The sequence below is a fragment of the Pteropus alecto genome, unplaced genomic scaffold (assembly GCF_000325575.1).
Source record: "Pteropus alecto unplaced genomic scaffold, ASM32557v1 scaffold94, whole genome shotgun sequence".
Taxonomy (NCBI): domain Eukaryota; kingdom Metazoa; phylum Chordata; class Mammalia; order Chiroptera; family Pteropodidae; genus Pteropus; species Pteropus alecto.
The window spans coordinates 13,375,239-13,387,892 of NW_006437736.1; the positions used below are offsets into that span (position 1 = coordinate 13,375,239).

Genomic DNA, 12,654 nt, shown 5'->3' on the forward strand with positions numbered 1-12,654 from the left:
ATAAAAAATATTAAAATATATGAGATTCAGCTAACAGTGATTAGAGGAAAAATTATAGCATCACATGCTTATATTGAAAAGAAGGTCTGACGCTAACAATCTGTACTTCTACTGTGAGAAGGTATATAAAGGAGAGCAAAAAGAAACAAGCAGAAGAAAGCCATAAGAGCAAAAATAACTGAAATTGAAAACAGAAAAACAGAAAAGGTAAATGAAACCAAAAGTGATTCTTTGAATTGATCGATAAAATTAATAAACCTCTAGCCATACTGATGAGAGAGAGAGAGAAATTACCAATATCAGGAATAAAAGAGGAGATACCGCTGTATACCCCACAGACATTAAAAAGTTAGTAAGGGAGTATGACAAACAATTCTACACACATACATTCAACAACTTAGATGAGATAAACCAACTTAAGAAGAGAGATGTAAATATAAAATATAGAACTAGAAAACTTTTAGAAGACAGCATAGGAGAAAATCTTAGTTACTAGGCGTTAGGCAAAGCATTCTTAGATATGACACCAAAAATATGATTCATAAAAGAAAAAAGTGGTAAGTTGAACTTCATCAAAATTCAGAACTTTCACTTTGAAAAAGACAACATCAAGAGGAGGAGAAGCTACAAAATGGGAAGAAATATTTGCAAATCCCTATCTAACAATGGACTTCTAACCAGAATATATGAAGAGCTCTCAAAACCCAACAGTAAAAAAAAAAACCCCAATTTTGAAAAATGGCCAAAAGACTTAAACACTCCCCCAACACAGTAATACAATTTCTATAATACAATCTTTTCGTGTGCTTATTTGCCACCATTATAGCTTCTTTGATGAAGTGCCTTCTTTGATAAAGTGTCTTCATCAAAAAAGCTATAATGGTGGCAGATAAGCACATGAAAAGATGCTCATCATCATTAGTCGTTAGGGAAATACAAATTAAAGTCATGATAAGATATCTGTTAGAATAGGAGAAAACCTATAAACCTAATAGAACGGGCTAGATAAAATAAAAACTAACAATACCAACTCCTGGCAAGGATGCAAAGCAACTAGAGCTCTCTCATATTGTTGTTGGGAGTGCAAAATGGTGCAGCCATTCTGGAAAAGTTTGGCATTTTCTTATTAAGTTAAATATACATTTACCATATGATCTAGCAATCCCATTCCATTTCATTCCTAAAGAAACTAAAACATGTTCACACGAAATCATGGACACAAATATAGCAGCTCTTTTCATAATTGCCAAAAGCTGGAAACAACTAGAATGGTCTTTGACCGGTGAAAAATAAACAGACTACATAGTAGAATGCTACTCAACAATAAAAAGTAGCAAACTATTAATACACATAACGTGAATGAATCTCAAAAGTATTAAGCCAAGTGAAGAGCCACTCTCAAAAGATTACCTACTGTATGATTTCATTATATGACATTCTGGAAATAGAAAAACTAGCAATGGAGAACAAATCCAAGGGTTAGGATTGCAGGAAGGGTGTTAAGGAACAGCAGGAGAGGGTTTGGGGGGGATGGAACTGTTCTGATCATGACTGTAGTACTTACACTAATCTATAAGAGTTAAAATTCACAGAAACTATACACAGCAATTTTACTGTATGTTAAAAAATATATATTTTAAAAACAGACATATTGGGCTACTAGCAGCCTGTCATTTTAAACACTATGTTATTACTTGGGTAAATTTTAATATAAATTTAAATTTAAGTCATCAAGGAACTTTCTATTTAAAGGACCCCCATGATAAATCATTCTGTACAGCACATTAGTATCATTTGTGTCAATCTAGATTTGAGTCCTGGTTCTTGCCATGCTGCTAGGTTGCTGTATGATGTTCCACAAGTCACCCCTATTTCTTCCACAGTAAAATAGGAGCCAGGGTTTGGATGACATGTGTAATTTGTTGCTAAGTTGCCTTGGAATCCTCTCCAACCTTGAGATTCTGCTTTAGTAGGTCTGGTGTACTGATTCTGATTTGCTGTCACGTTTGGGAAAGTCCAAAGGTGATCTCTAAGATCTCTTTCAACCCTAAAGTTACATCATATACTTAGTTTGCTTAAATCAAGGGTTAGCTGTATTGGGAATCAGCTTCTATTCTTCCCTGACACATTCCCTGTAAATTGGAATTCCCCACTTACCTCCCAAAATGCAGGATATCTTTATCTAAGTTCACCAGTAGTTCTCTAAGAACCTAGCTTTGTTTACTTTCATCAAACCATTTGCCACTTCACTGTCACCTTGACCTTTCCCAAGGTATTTCTCTTCCTTTCAGTCTCATCTCTACAGCCCTTTCCCATGCCCCCTTCTCTCCTATCCTCTAGTTTCATGTGTCCAAAAGTCCTAGTCTCAGACTCCTCAGATACTTGGCTGGCCTGGCTGGAGAACACTGACGTCTTGGGGATAATTGTCCATAACCTGCAAATTCTCCAGGTGACAGGTGACAGAGATGAAGAGGATAGAATGGATTCTGGCAGAAACCAGGGGCAGAACCCTATTCCTATTTAAGAGATAAGGTCTTCAGAGAAGAAGAAATGAACCATAAAGGACAGAGAAAGGGCAAGGAACTGTACTAACCCTGGTCATCTCATCTCAGGGACAGTCCAGAGAGATGGAAAGGCTTGAGTCCAAAAGGGGAAGTACTTACCTGCTTCTCCTTGTCCCCCAAGATACTATTTAAGGCCAGACATTGAGGCTGGGAAAGCTCAGAGCTGTCAGCATTCTGCATAGGGGGCTGCAGGCTCACCTTGAGCAGCAATACCAGTCTTCTGCATCCCAGCCCCTGCAAGTGCTCTTTCTTCAAGTCACATGAGCTCCATGCCCCTCATAGGTTCTTCCCAGGGATGGAAGATAGCTGGGAAGCTCCTCAAGGAAACTAGCTATATGAAGTCTTCTCTCCCAGTGCCCCCAGACTCCTTGGTTATGTCTCTTACCTCTCAGCAGCTCCTAGGCCTAATTGTCCCTACCCTCCTCTTCCCCTAGTGCAGCCTCACCTGGCTCCCACCTCTCTTATCTGAAGATCCCAGCGATGTCTAAGCAGGAGAGAGGTAAAGCCTACTTTTTTTCCTTTTTTTTTCTTTTTCAGGTGAGGCAACCCTTGGTTGACCTCACAGATTTCAAGGACCTTGTCAGCTTACAATCCCTTATTTTTTATTTTTTACACCTATAGCACTTGGTCTTCCTAGGTGGTCTCCCATCCAAGTACTAACCAGGCCTGACCCTGCTTAGCTTCCGAGATCAGACAGGATTGGGCTTGTTCAGGGTGGCATGGCCGTAGACAAAGCCTACTTTTTTCTTATCCTTAGCCCAACTGGAATGGCCTGAGAGAAGCCCTTTGTTACCCCAGGAGCTGGGGGAAAATCCAGAGCTGCAAGTAAGGCTGGGTCAGAATGGCCCAAAACATTTGTTTCCGCTTGTTGGTCTGTGAAGCTGAGGCATGAAAAGGTGAAAGATGATACTGGTAGATGGGAGAATGGAGGTCTGGAGGCAGGTTGTGTCTGGAGGTATTTTAGGAGTCCTAAGGATGGAACCAGGAATAAGGACCACAGAGAGAACTGAAGGAGCAAGACTGGGGCAGAGTAATTGGGGAGAACTCAGTCTTTTACAGCCCATGCACTGTGTGAAATTCTTTCTCTGTACTCAGTTCTCACAATTCTGAGGTATGAATCCATGACCCTACTGCCACCAGTTCCTAGAAAGGCCCATTTCACAAAGCAAGAAACTGATGTTGAGAGATTAAGAATCTTCCCCAGACTCATAGCTAAGTGGTAGAGCCAGGTCTTGCTCATGTCAGTCTGTAGTCATTTCACTCCTCTACATAATTCATAGTCTCCCACCAAGTTTTAGCCTCTTCCAACCTATAATTTTCTGGGGTGGGGGAAATAACCTGAGTCAGTCTGACCATGTCCTCTGGACATGTTGGGCTGAGGGCCGAGGGGCTGGCCCTTGTGAATGAGACTGGGCCCAGTTGGAGAGCTGACCAGAAATAAAACATTAGCATGCCTGCCAGGAGTTCCCTTCCTGTCTCTGCTGCCTGGCCCTCAACCAGACAGGTCAGAAAGTGCCGGGGGCTGGTCCTTGAGCACCTCACCGAGAGGCTGTTGCTAACAAATTTCCCACAACAGGACAGAACTACAGTCACAGGCCCTAGGAATAAGTACTGAGTTGAAGTGTAGTCCTCACCCAAGAGCAGAGAGCAGAGGTGAAAATGTGTATGTCTGAAAGCCAGAACTCAAATGGGAAAGCTTGTGAAACACTAGTGACTCACCTAGATGAAAATAAGGGCACCCCTTGCCCTGCTCCAGCCTCCACTTAGAACTACACCCATGAGTATGGACACTGGAACTGAAACCCAGGTTGAGAAGTTGAGCTGAACTGTAGCCTTAGATTTTGTAGCTAGAAGGGACCTATACAGCTGTGGTCCAGGGGAAGTGAATGACCTGCCCAAGACCACATGGCTAGGTTAGTGGAGAGCTGAGCTGAGCTGAGGACCCAGCCTCTGGGCTCCTTCTACAACTCTAGTGCTCTTTCACCTGCTGCCTCCTCAGGAGACTGATGTGGGCTACTCCCACTCCCAGAGGAAGTAAACATGTGTCTGTCAGGACAGAGCACAGATTACATTTGAAGCTGAGGGCTGTAGGCACTGAGTACCACTGTCCACAATTCAGCACCCAGGTGGAGATGGATTATTTATACCCATCTGACTTCTGGGATTCCTGGATGGATTCTTAGCCACTGGGTTGGTTCCCTTAACTCTGGCCATGCATCTTTACCAGTTCTATTTAATAAGATTTAACACCTGCCTTGGACTAGGTAGTCAGTGCCTGATTGTTGAGCTCAACTTCATCTTTCTGCTCGTTGAACAATTGGACAAATCCTCTTGAATCTATTTGTCCATCAGTAACATGGGGAAAAACCTCCCTTAGCTGAGAAGACCCGGAGCCTTGAACTTGGATTTTGTGTTTTGTTTGCCTTTGATTTACTAACTGAAAAGAACTAAAGATTTCTGTAGAGGAAACCATCATCAGACTCTCACAAGCATTTACCATCATTATTAAGTTCCCAAGAGGAACAGTGTGACCCATTTGGCTGAGCTAGGTAGAGCAAGAGTGAATGTCTTGAGAAATTTGAGCCCCTCATGTCCTTCTAGTACTGCTCAGGTTCCAGATTAGTTTTCTTCTCTCTTCTCAAAAAAAATGGGCTCAAATTCTCCACAACTGGGGATGAAGGGTCTGAAGAATATTTGGTAGAACATTGCTGACCCCAGAGTTCCTCCCCCTTGAAGGCCTGCATAGGGTTATTTGGGCTCCTTCCTGCTCTGTACCACGTGTTCCCACCCTGAGCCCAGGGGAGAGACTATACCCAAGGGACAAGGGGGCAGCAAATTCCTCAGGCACCTGTATGCCAGATAGTCCCCCTGACAAATGAAGTTACAGAAAAAGCAAGGGAGAGAGCCAGTAATACAGATGCTTACATTTAATGCTCCTAGGCTCGCCCAGCTGAATTCCACTGCTGCTTCTCATCTGCCAGTGCCCTGACAGTCCCAATGTCATTCCCATTGAGGTACTGGGCCTGAACTCAAGTGATGAAGGCCACACATGGACACAGGGAAGGTAAGGTGACTAGAAGGAGACAGGAGAGTTGAAACTGAACAGGGAAAAGATCAAAAGTAAAGCCAGAAACCTACTTGGTCTTTTTTCCATTCTCCTTTATTCCATAAACACCTAGTTACAAGTTGCACAAGTCAAAAAATAAAGGCAGAGAAGGGCATAGGAAAGATTTTTGTGATGTGTAGACGGTGGGAAGGGAGAAAAGTTGGGGAACTAGTCCTCTCTCGCCATACAGTCCTGGACGAGGGCTATGGCCCCTGAAGTGGGGAGTCTGAGGAGGAGGTGGGCAAAGATCTAGGGTAGCTGAGGAATGGAGGAGACTCCTAAACCCAGAGCTCCCCACAAAAGCCTTCAATGCATGGCAGGGGTAGAATGGGGCAGGTGAGGAGGTTCAAAGGTGGAGCAGCAAAATGAAAAATCAAGTTAGCAGATACAGGACAAGTGGAGTCATCGTGGTAAGGAGATTAAAGGAAAAAGTAGGTAAAGAGGACAGTGGAAGGATCTCCCTGAGACCCCCAGGGAGAAGTGGGGCCAGCTTGCCTGTTAATTTAATATTAAAGTGGGAGTAGGAGTTGGAGAGGAAGAAATTTTTTGAGGGGATGATCTCTCAGCCTCTCAGTCTGTACCTAGAAGGGGAAGAGATGAGCAATAATCAAAAGGAAGACAAAATATAAAAGCCAGGAATTGAGGTTTAACCCCTATGGCAGTGAGAGCATTGTTCTCTCTCTCTGTATCAAGTAAGACTGCTATCAAAGGCAGTATTTGCTGGACACCTGGACTGCTTCTGCCTCCTGGCAGAGGAATGTGCAGAGGTACGCTCCCCAGGCATCCTCCCACGCTTGACACCTTACAATCCCCACTCCTCTAATACTTACAAGAGAGGCTGAGGGCCTAGGGCCCTCACCAGTCATAGCGGCGGGACTGTCGGGAGGGGGAGTCCTCAGGTCCCTGTATGGCCAGACGGGGAGGCCCCTCAGCCCTTCGTCCTCCACCCCCTGAAGCCTCATGTCGTCGAAATTCCAGAGGGCGCTGCTGCCGGAATCGAGATGTCTCCCTCCGCCACTCATCATCAAATGCTGCAGCCTCACCTGTAGACACAGAGACCAGACATGACATGGCTTCTGGAAACAGACCCAAGAGTGAGCCACAGGCTTCTAACACAGAAAAAATCTCAGCAAAGGCTGAAACTAGGTGAATGGGGCGGTGTGGGGGAGGACAACTTCTGTATTTAGCAATTTTGGGTTCAACATGGCTCCTGGGAGCCAATAGCAGGCTTGACTACTTGACAAAGAAATCTGGAATGATATAATTAAGGAGCATAATCCCAAGCACGTGATAAGTATTTAATAAACATTTGTTGATTTGAAAAAAAGGATCCAGGTGGAAAATGGTAGATTACTATCAATATCTGACTTAGGTGACAAAGTTTGCCTCTCCTTGGTGAGGACAGTGCCAGCACCTGACTCAGCTTCTAAATCAACAAGGCTCCAAGTGAAGTAATCTTGGTCTCACACATAACCTTGCCCAAGAAATATCTATGGAGGTAGAGAGAGAAAGCTGGTATATCCTAGTTTACAGGAACTGGATGAGGGGCTACTAGCCAAGAAGCTGGAAGGGTGGTGAGCAAGAAGACTCACTCTCATCCAGGTTGATGTAGTCCTGCCGCTCCTCCTGGTCCCCTGTGCGGTGGTTTCGGGAGCGCTGAAGGATGTGAGCCCGGTCTCGGATGTGATGCCCAATGGACATCTGCTCTAGTCCACTGTCTGAGTCTCGTACGGTCCTCCGAGTCTCCCGGATCTAAGATGAGGCAGAAAACGAAGCACTCAGCTGCCCCTTTTAAAGCCTGGCAACACCAACCCAGGAGAGACAAACCACCCACAACCCAATCTTGAAAAAAGCAGCTAGGGTTTCTGTGGCTGCCGTTCAATCCGGCTTTCTCTGGGAGAGGAGAAGCCCTCCAACTCACCCCGCCTGGGGCTGAGCGCATCTCTGACGTCTCCTGATAGACCTTGGGGGCACCATCACCCGTATTGGAGTAGGAGATGACAGTGGAGGATGAAAAGGTCTGGCAGTTGCCTCCAGCAGTCATGTGTTCCTGAGGAGGAAAGGGTATAATCGGACTGGAGGAGAGGGGCTCCCCTCTGGACACGGGATCCCACATGTCAGCTGCCTGTCCTTGCTCATATCTTCCCTACAAAATGTGAGAACTGAGAAAATGTCAGGACTCACCATTACCCCCAAATTCCTCTGAGTCCAGCAATAAACAAGAAGGACCTTAAGAGATCGAGCCTTAACTGCATAGTAACAAGCATGCCGCTGCTGCTTCGCACTCAGGCGTAAGAGCAGACACAAGAACCCAGGGTTCCCTGGACTCAATTTTTTATCCTGCTTGACCCCTTCTCTAGGACTCTTCCCCACTCCTGCCTCCAAGGATTCAAGGTGTTGCCAGCCATCACTGAGAACAGGGCCAGGGAAGGGGATGGGGAAAGAGTCTCACCATGTTCCCAATCATATCGTTCATCATCCCAAACATGTCCATGAAGCCACCTGACTGCAGCATGGAGACGGAAAGCAGAGTCAGTACTCAGGGATGACCCACTAGCTACACAACTATCCAGTCCCTTTCTCTTCCTTCACATCTAGCAATTGCTTTCTCATTCTTTGTGAATGTTTTTCTTCTTGTATATACTGCCGCCCACCTCCTCAGTCTCTATGACTGCTCTGATCCAATTTTCTTTCCTCTAACTGCCCTATTTCCTCCTGTCTTTAGAAAGCATGCCAAAGTTATCGGATTCTAACCTATCAAAGGGTTGGGCATGAAACTTAAAAAATCTAACAACTGTATCTAGTTGACCCTTCGACCACACCTCCCTCCCTCCTCAAAATGACAAACTGCTAGACAATTACATTTCCTAATGAGTATCGCTCCTAGAAAGACCGGAATCAATAAATTAGCATCTTTAGCTCAGGACTGATAGCACACAGCAAGCAGGCGTAGAGCTTTGTGACCACTATAAAAAGATTCTAGGGTTACCCATAAGGCTATTCTAGAGAGGCACATTTGGAAGTATTAAGCGTATAGAGTGTGTCTGAGATGGAAGAACACAGGAGATTAGGACTCACCATTCCCAGCATCCCAAAGGGGGAGACAGCCCCAGCCTACAGGAACACAGAAAGCACAGAAATTAGATACCACATCCTACCTATCTCATTGGAATCCCAAACCAAACCTATGGCCTCGACTTTTCCCATCCTTCTCTCAAAAGATCACTAAGCCCTTTTTCCAGACCCCTTCCCCCACTTCCAGTTCATCCCACTTGCTGAGGTGGCTGTAATACAAGAAAAATCAAGGGCTTTACTAACCACCCTCCAACTTTTCTTTGGGTTTCAGGTATATTGCAGCACCATTACCTGCATCCTGCGGCTGGCGGGCCTGGTCCCTGGCATGTTGCCATCTGTGATGCTGAGAAAGGGGCTATATCCAAAGCCACCAGACAACATTCGGTTCATATGCTGACGGTGAATAGCAAAGGGGTCCCTGTGGAGTGAGTATACAGTGTGGATGGCAGAAGGGCCAAGTAGTCGACTGCTTCTCTCCGCAAAAGAAAACAGTCCTAGGGAAACAGTGGCACAGATGCCTATTTCCCCTCTAAGTCCGAGCTGGAGCTGAGTATCCAACCAGTTTCAATCAGTGCCAGCAGTGGGAACCCAGATGTCTGTTGGAACTACTCTGAGACCTGAAGTGGAGTGGGATGAGTGCTCTAGAGCATGCGGGGGAGGGAATACTCACATCAGGAACATGGGATCCTCAGGCTCCACGTCCCTCATGAAGCGGAACATCCTGATTTTAGCTCCAGAGGGGCTCAACACTGTAAAGATGGGGAAGCTCAGATACTTTGAGAAAGCCAGGCTTTGCACACCGGCTCAGTGTTGGGACTCTCACAGCACTGTCCCTTCCAAATACTGTAGCTGACCCCCTAAAAACTCCAGTGAGACCCTTCTCCAGGTGTTCAATACCACCCTCTAGGGAGAGAAGAGCTCTTCAAACCTCGCTCTCTCAAAGGAGGGCCATGGGAAAATTTCCAAGACTCTCAGTTTTCTGCTTCCCCCACTCAGAGCCATCCTCTTCCCAAAGCCCTGGCAAGAAGCATACTCCCCTCCCCCGACGCCACAGTTCCGGATGCGAATCCCAAGTGCTGGCCCTACGCCCATTAATGACCCCAACCACCCCGCCCCCTCCTTACACTCAGCCGCTGCCAGGCCTCCTCTGGCGGGCCTCGTTGTCCCCATTGCAACTGTCAGTGGCTCCCCTAGCCTCGGCCTCCCCGCCAGGCAAGCAGATGAGGCGGGCCTGACTCTCCCCTCCCCGCATCTCAGACTCGCATACCGTGCAGCCCCGCTCCGCTCGAGCCTCACGGGTCCCCGATTTGGGCTCAGCGGCCCATCCGGCCGGTCTCGCCTCTCGATGCGCTGCAGGATCAGGGCTTGCGGGCCGGAACGCGGGATTGGTCCGGGCCTGAGCTCCACAGCCTCCCGCGCCGCCTCCTCCCACAGCTGCCACCTCCGTACCACCCCTCGGCCCACGGAACCCGAACCGCGGCCAGGCCCGGACGGAAGTGACGTCACGGTGGGACCGCCCACTCCGGGGCCGGAGCCGCGGAGCTCCGCCCACTGACGGGCGTGGGGTGGAGTCGAGGGCCCCTTCCTGGGGCGACGGGGCTGCGGGGGGCAGGGCGCGGGGCAGGTTGTGGGGTTCTCTCGGGGCGAGAAGAAGGTGGGGCTAATTGGTAACCTGATTTGGGTCTGCGGACAGGAAGAGGCTCCCTGTAAGGGTTTCGAGGGGAGCAGAAGAGTCCATGCCTCGCCAGGGACGGGGCTGGGGCCGGGCGGCACGTTCACTCAGGGGAAGGAAGAGGACGTGGGACAGGTTCCCATGGGGGAGGGGCGGGCTCCTGGGAGGAGCCTGGAGCAGTTTTTCTATCCACGGAGCGTTCAGCCCTAGAAGGAGGAAGGGAGGCATTTCTGCGGGGGAAGCACTAGGGCCAGTCCTTTCAGGAGGAAGCGCGATCCAGGCAGGGGCGTCGCCCTCAGAGTGACGTAGTAGAGGAGGTGACAGTTCTGCCCAGGTCTAGCTCTAGCTTCGAGAACTCGGGCTGGGGCAGAGTATCTAGGTTGATGGGTTCGGCCGCCAGATGGCGTTCTTCGGCCAGGCTGGAACTACAGCCCCTAGGGAACTGGAGTTGGCAAGGCCCCTGGACCCCTCTGTTAATCTGCTGTAAAGGGTCAGACTGAGAAAAGGCTCTAGTTCTGAAATCATTTAGTTTAGTGCCAACCTCACTCTTTCTTTTATCTAACTCCCGTGTTCTCAAGAGCTCCCAGTCATACACTGATCTTACTTGCTGCTAGTCAGGTAGGTAGGTCAAGGGTCTAAAGGTTGGGAGAGGAAGAAAAAGGATGGAGGGCTCCATTAACGAGGATCACTCAGGGGCGGAGCTGGAAACAAACCCCGGAGACCTGACTCCGAGGCCAAAGACTGATACTTTGACATAGTAAATGTCTTGCATAAAATTGGCCCAACTGAAGAGAAGGGCCCTCCCCCTGTGTGTCAGGGGATTTGGACTGTGTAGGATGGACTTTAAACCAGATTTATCAAAACTCCAGCGCTCCCCAGTTCTTTACTCTGGCTGCTGGCCATATTAGTGCTTTGTGGAGCCTGACAATGAGAAAGATTTGTTCCTAGTACTTCCCTAGGGGAGAAGGAGGAAGGGGTCCCTGGTGACTCAGGAAAAGGTATTAGGAGCAGGGCTTCTCAGATTTCTTTGGACTTGGTCATTTTCAGAGTAAAAAATAATAGTGGAGACAGAGAAGTATAGAGACAGATCAATTAGAACTTGACAGACTGGCAAAGCCAAAGAAAACCAAAGACAGAATAAAACAAAATTGGTTTTTCATTGATATTTCTGGAAAAGAAACAAAATCTCTTACATTTATATTCCAGATGCTCTGTCTCTGGACATCCCACCATGTAAGGGCCCCTTTTTCTCTTGCCCCAAACAAAAGTTTGACACGGATCAACAGTTATCCCAGTGAGAAAGAGTTCCACAGCCCAGACTTAACCGTGGTTCTTTACCTTTCAGCTCCCTTCTCATACCACCATGTCCAAACCTTCAAGATGAGAGAGAAGATACAACTTAGCTTCTAGCCTCCTTTTTTCTTTTTTCTATTACCTGGTACTCTACCTACTGCCATTAGGTGCCTAGAGCCCTTTTTCTTCTTCCTTCCAAACTTAAGAATGTGATCAGTCGTTTTTACCTTTAAGTGATTTTAAATATTCATTTCAATGTATTATGTCCCCTATTAGTACAGCTGACCCTTGAACAAGCGTGTTTAAGCACACCGACCACCAGCAGTGGAAATCCACATTTAACTTAAGTCGGCCCTTCCCACGTGTGCATGTCCAACTGCAGAGCAGAACGAAATAGTATATACAAATTACAACTTAGCCTCTAAATATGAGAGAAAGCTCCAAACCTGGGCTTTGTCTCAGGTTAAAAAAAGAATCTTCGAACAGATAAGGATGAAGGAGGAGATAAAAGAAGTCATTTCCTAAGTCCCCAGAGATGTATAAGTAGCTATCCACTCCAGGAATTGAAAGAATGTAATTTTACAGGTAACCTTTCTGTGCCCCACAACCAGAGTTTGTGTCTCTTACTTCATAGCCTTCCTTTCCCTTCTCTCTCACCTTCCCACCCTCCTGCTCTTCCACCATTTCTCTTTTTTTCTCCCTTCCTTCCTTCCTTCCTTCCTTCCATCCTTCCTTCCTTCCTTCCTTCCTTCCTTCCATCCATCCATCCATCTCTGTCCAATGAACTCTGATGAACAGAAATTCCCCAGTCAGTGGATTGTCTTGTAGGTGATAAGATGTAGGAGGGAGAGTGGATCCTGCTAGGGGTGAGGCTTAACACAAGGATAGACTTTTTGGGAGGAAGAGAAACAAAGTAGTTCCTATATTTACTTCCTTATCTGATG

At 47.0% G+C, this 12,654-nt stretch overlaps 1 protein-coding gene and 1 pseudogene across 2 annotated transcripts; both read right to left on the minus strand.

Annotated features, from left to right (window-relative positions):
• Window positions 1–3,176: 3,176 nt before the first annotated feature.
• On the minus strand, window positions 3,177–3,295 carry LOC112481917 (annotated as a pseudogene).
• A 2,407-nt stretch (window positions 3,296–5,702) lies between these two features.
• Window positions 5,703–10,244, minus strand: MLF2 (myeloid leukemia factor 2). Of its 2 annotated transcripts, none has more exons than XM_025048724.1 (8): window positions 9,416–9,465; window positions 9,037–9,163; window positions 8,749–8,784; window positions 8,123–8,176; window positions 7,592–7,720; window positions 7,263–7,422; window positions 6,501–6,713; window positions 5,703–6,251 (listed from the first exon to the last, which is right to left on the minus strand). In XM_025048724.1, exons 1-7 carry the CDS (start codon window positions 9,463–9,465, stop codon window positions 6,526–6,528), a joined length of 744 nt encoding a protein of 247 aa, XP_024904492.1. In that variant the 3' UTR covers window positions 5,703–6,251; window positions 6,501–6,525. The 2 variants fall into 2 exon arrangements, with proteins under 2 accessions (XP_024904492.1, XP_024904491.1); XM_025048723.1 differs by lacking the exon at window positions 5,703–6,251 and adding an exon at window positions 10,013–10,244 and having other exon boundaries at window positions 6,526–6,713; window positions 9,416–9,494.
• Window positions 10,245–12,654: the final 2,410 nt, after the last annotated feature.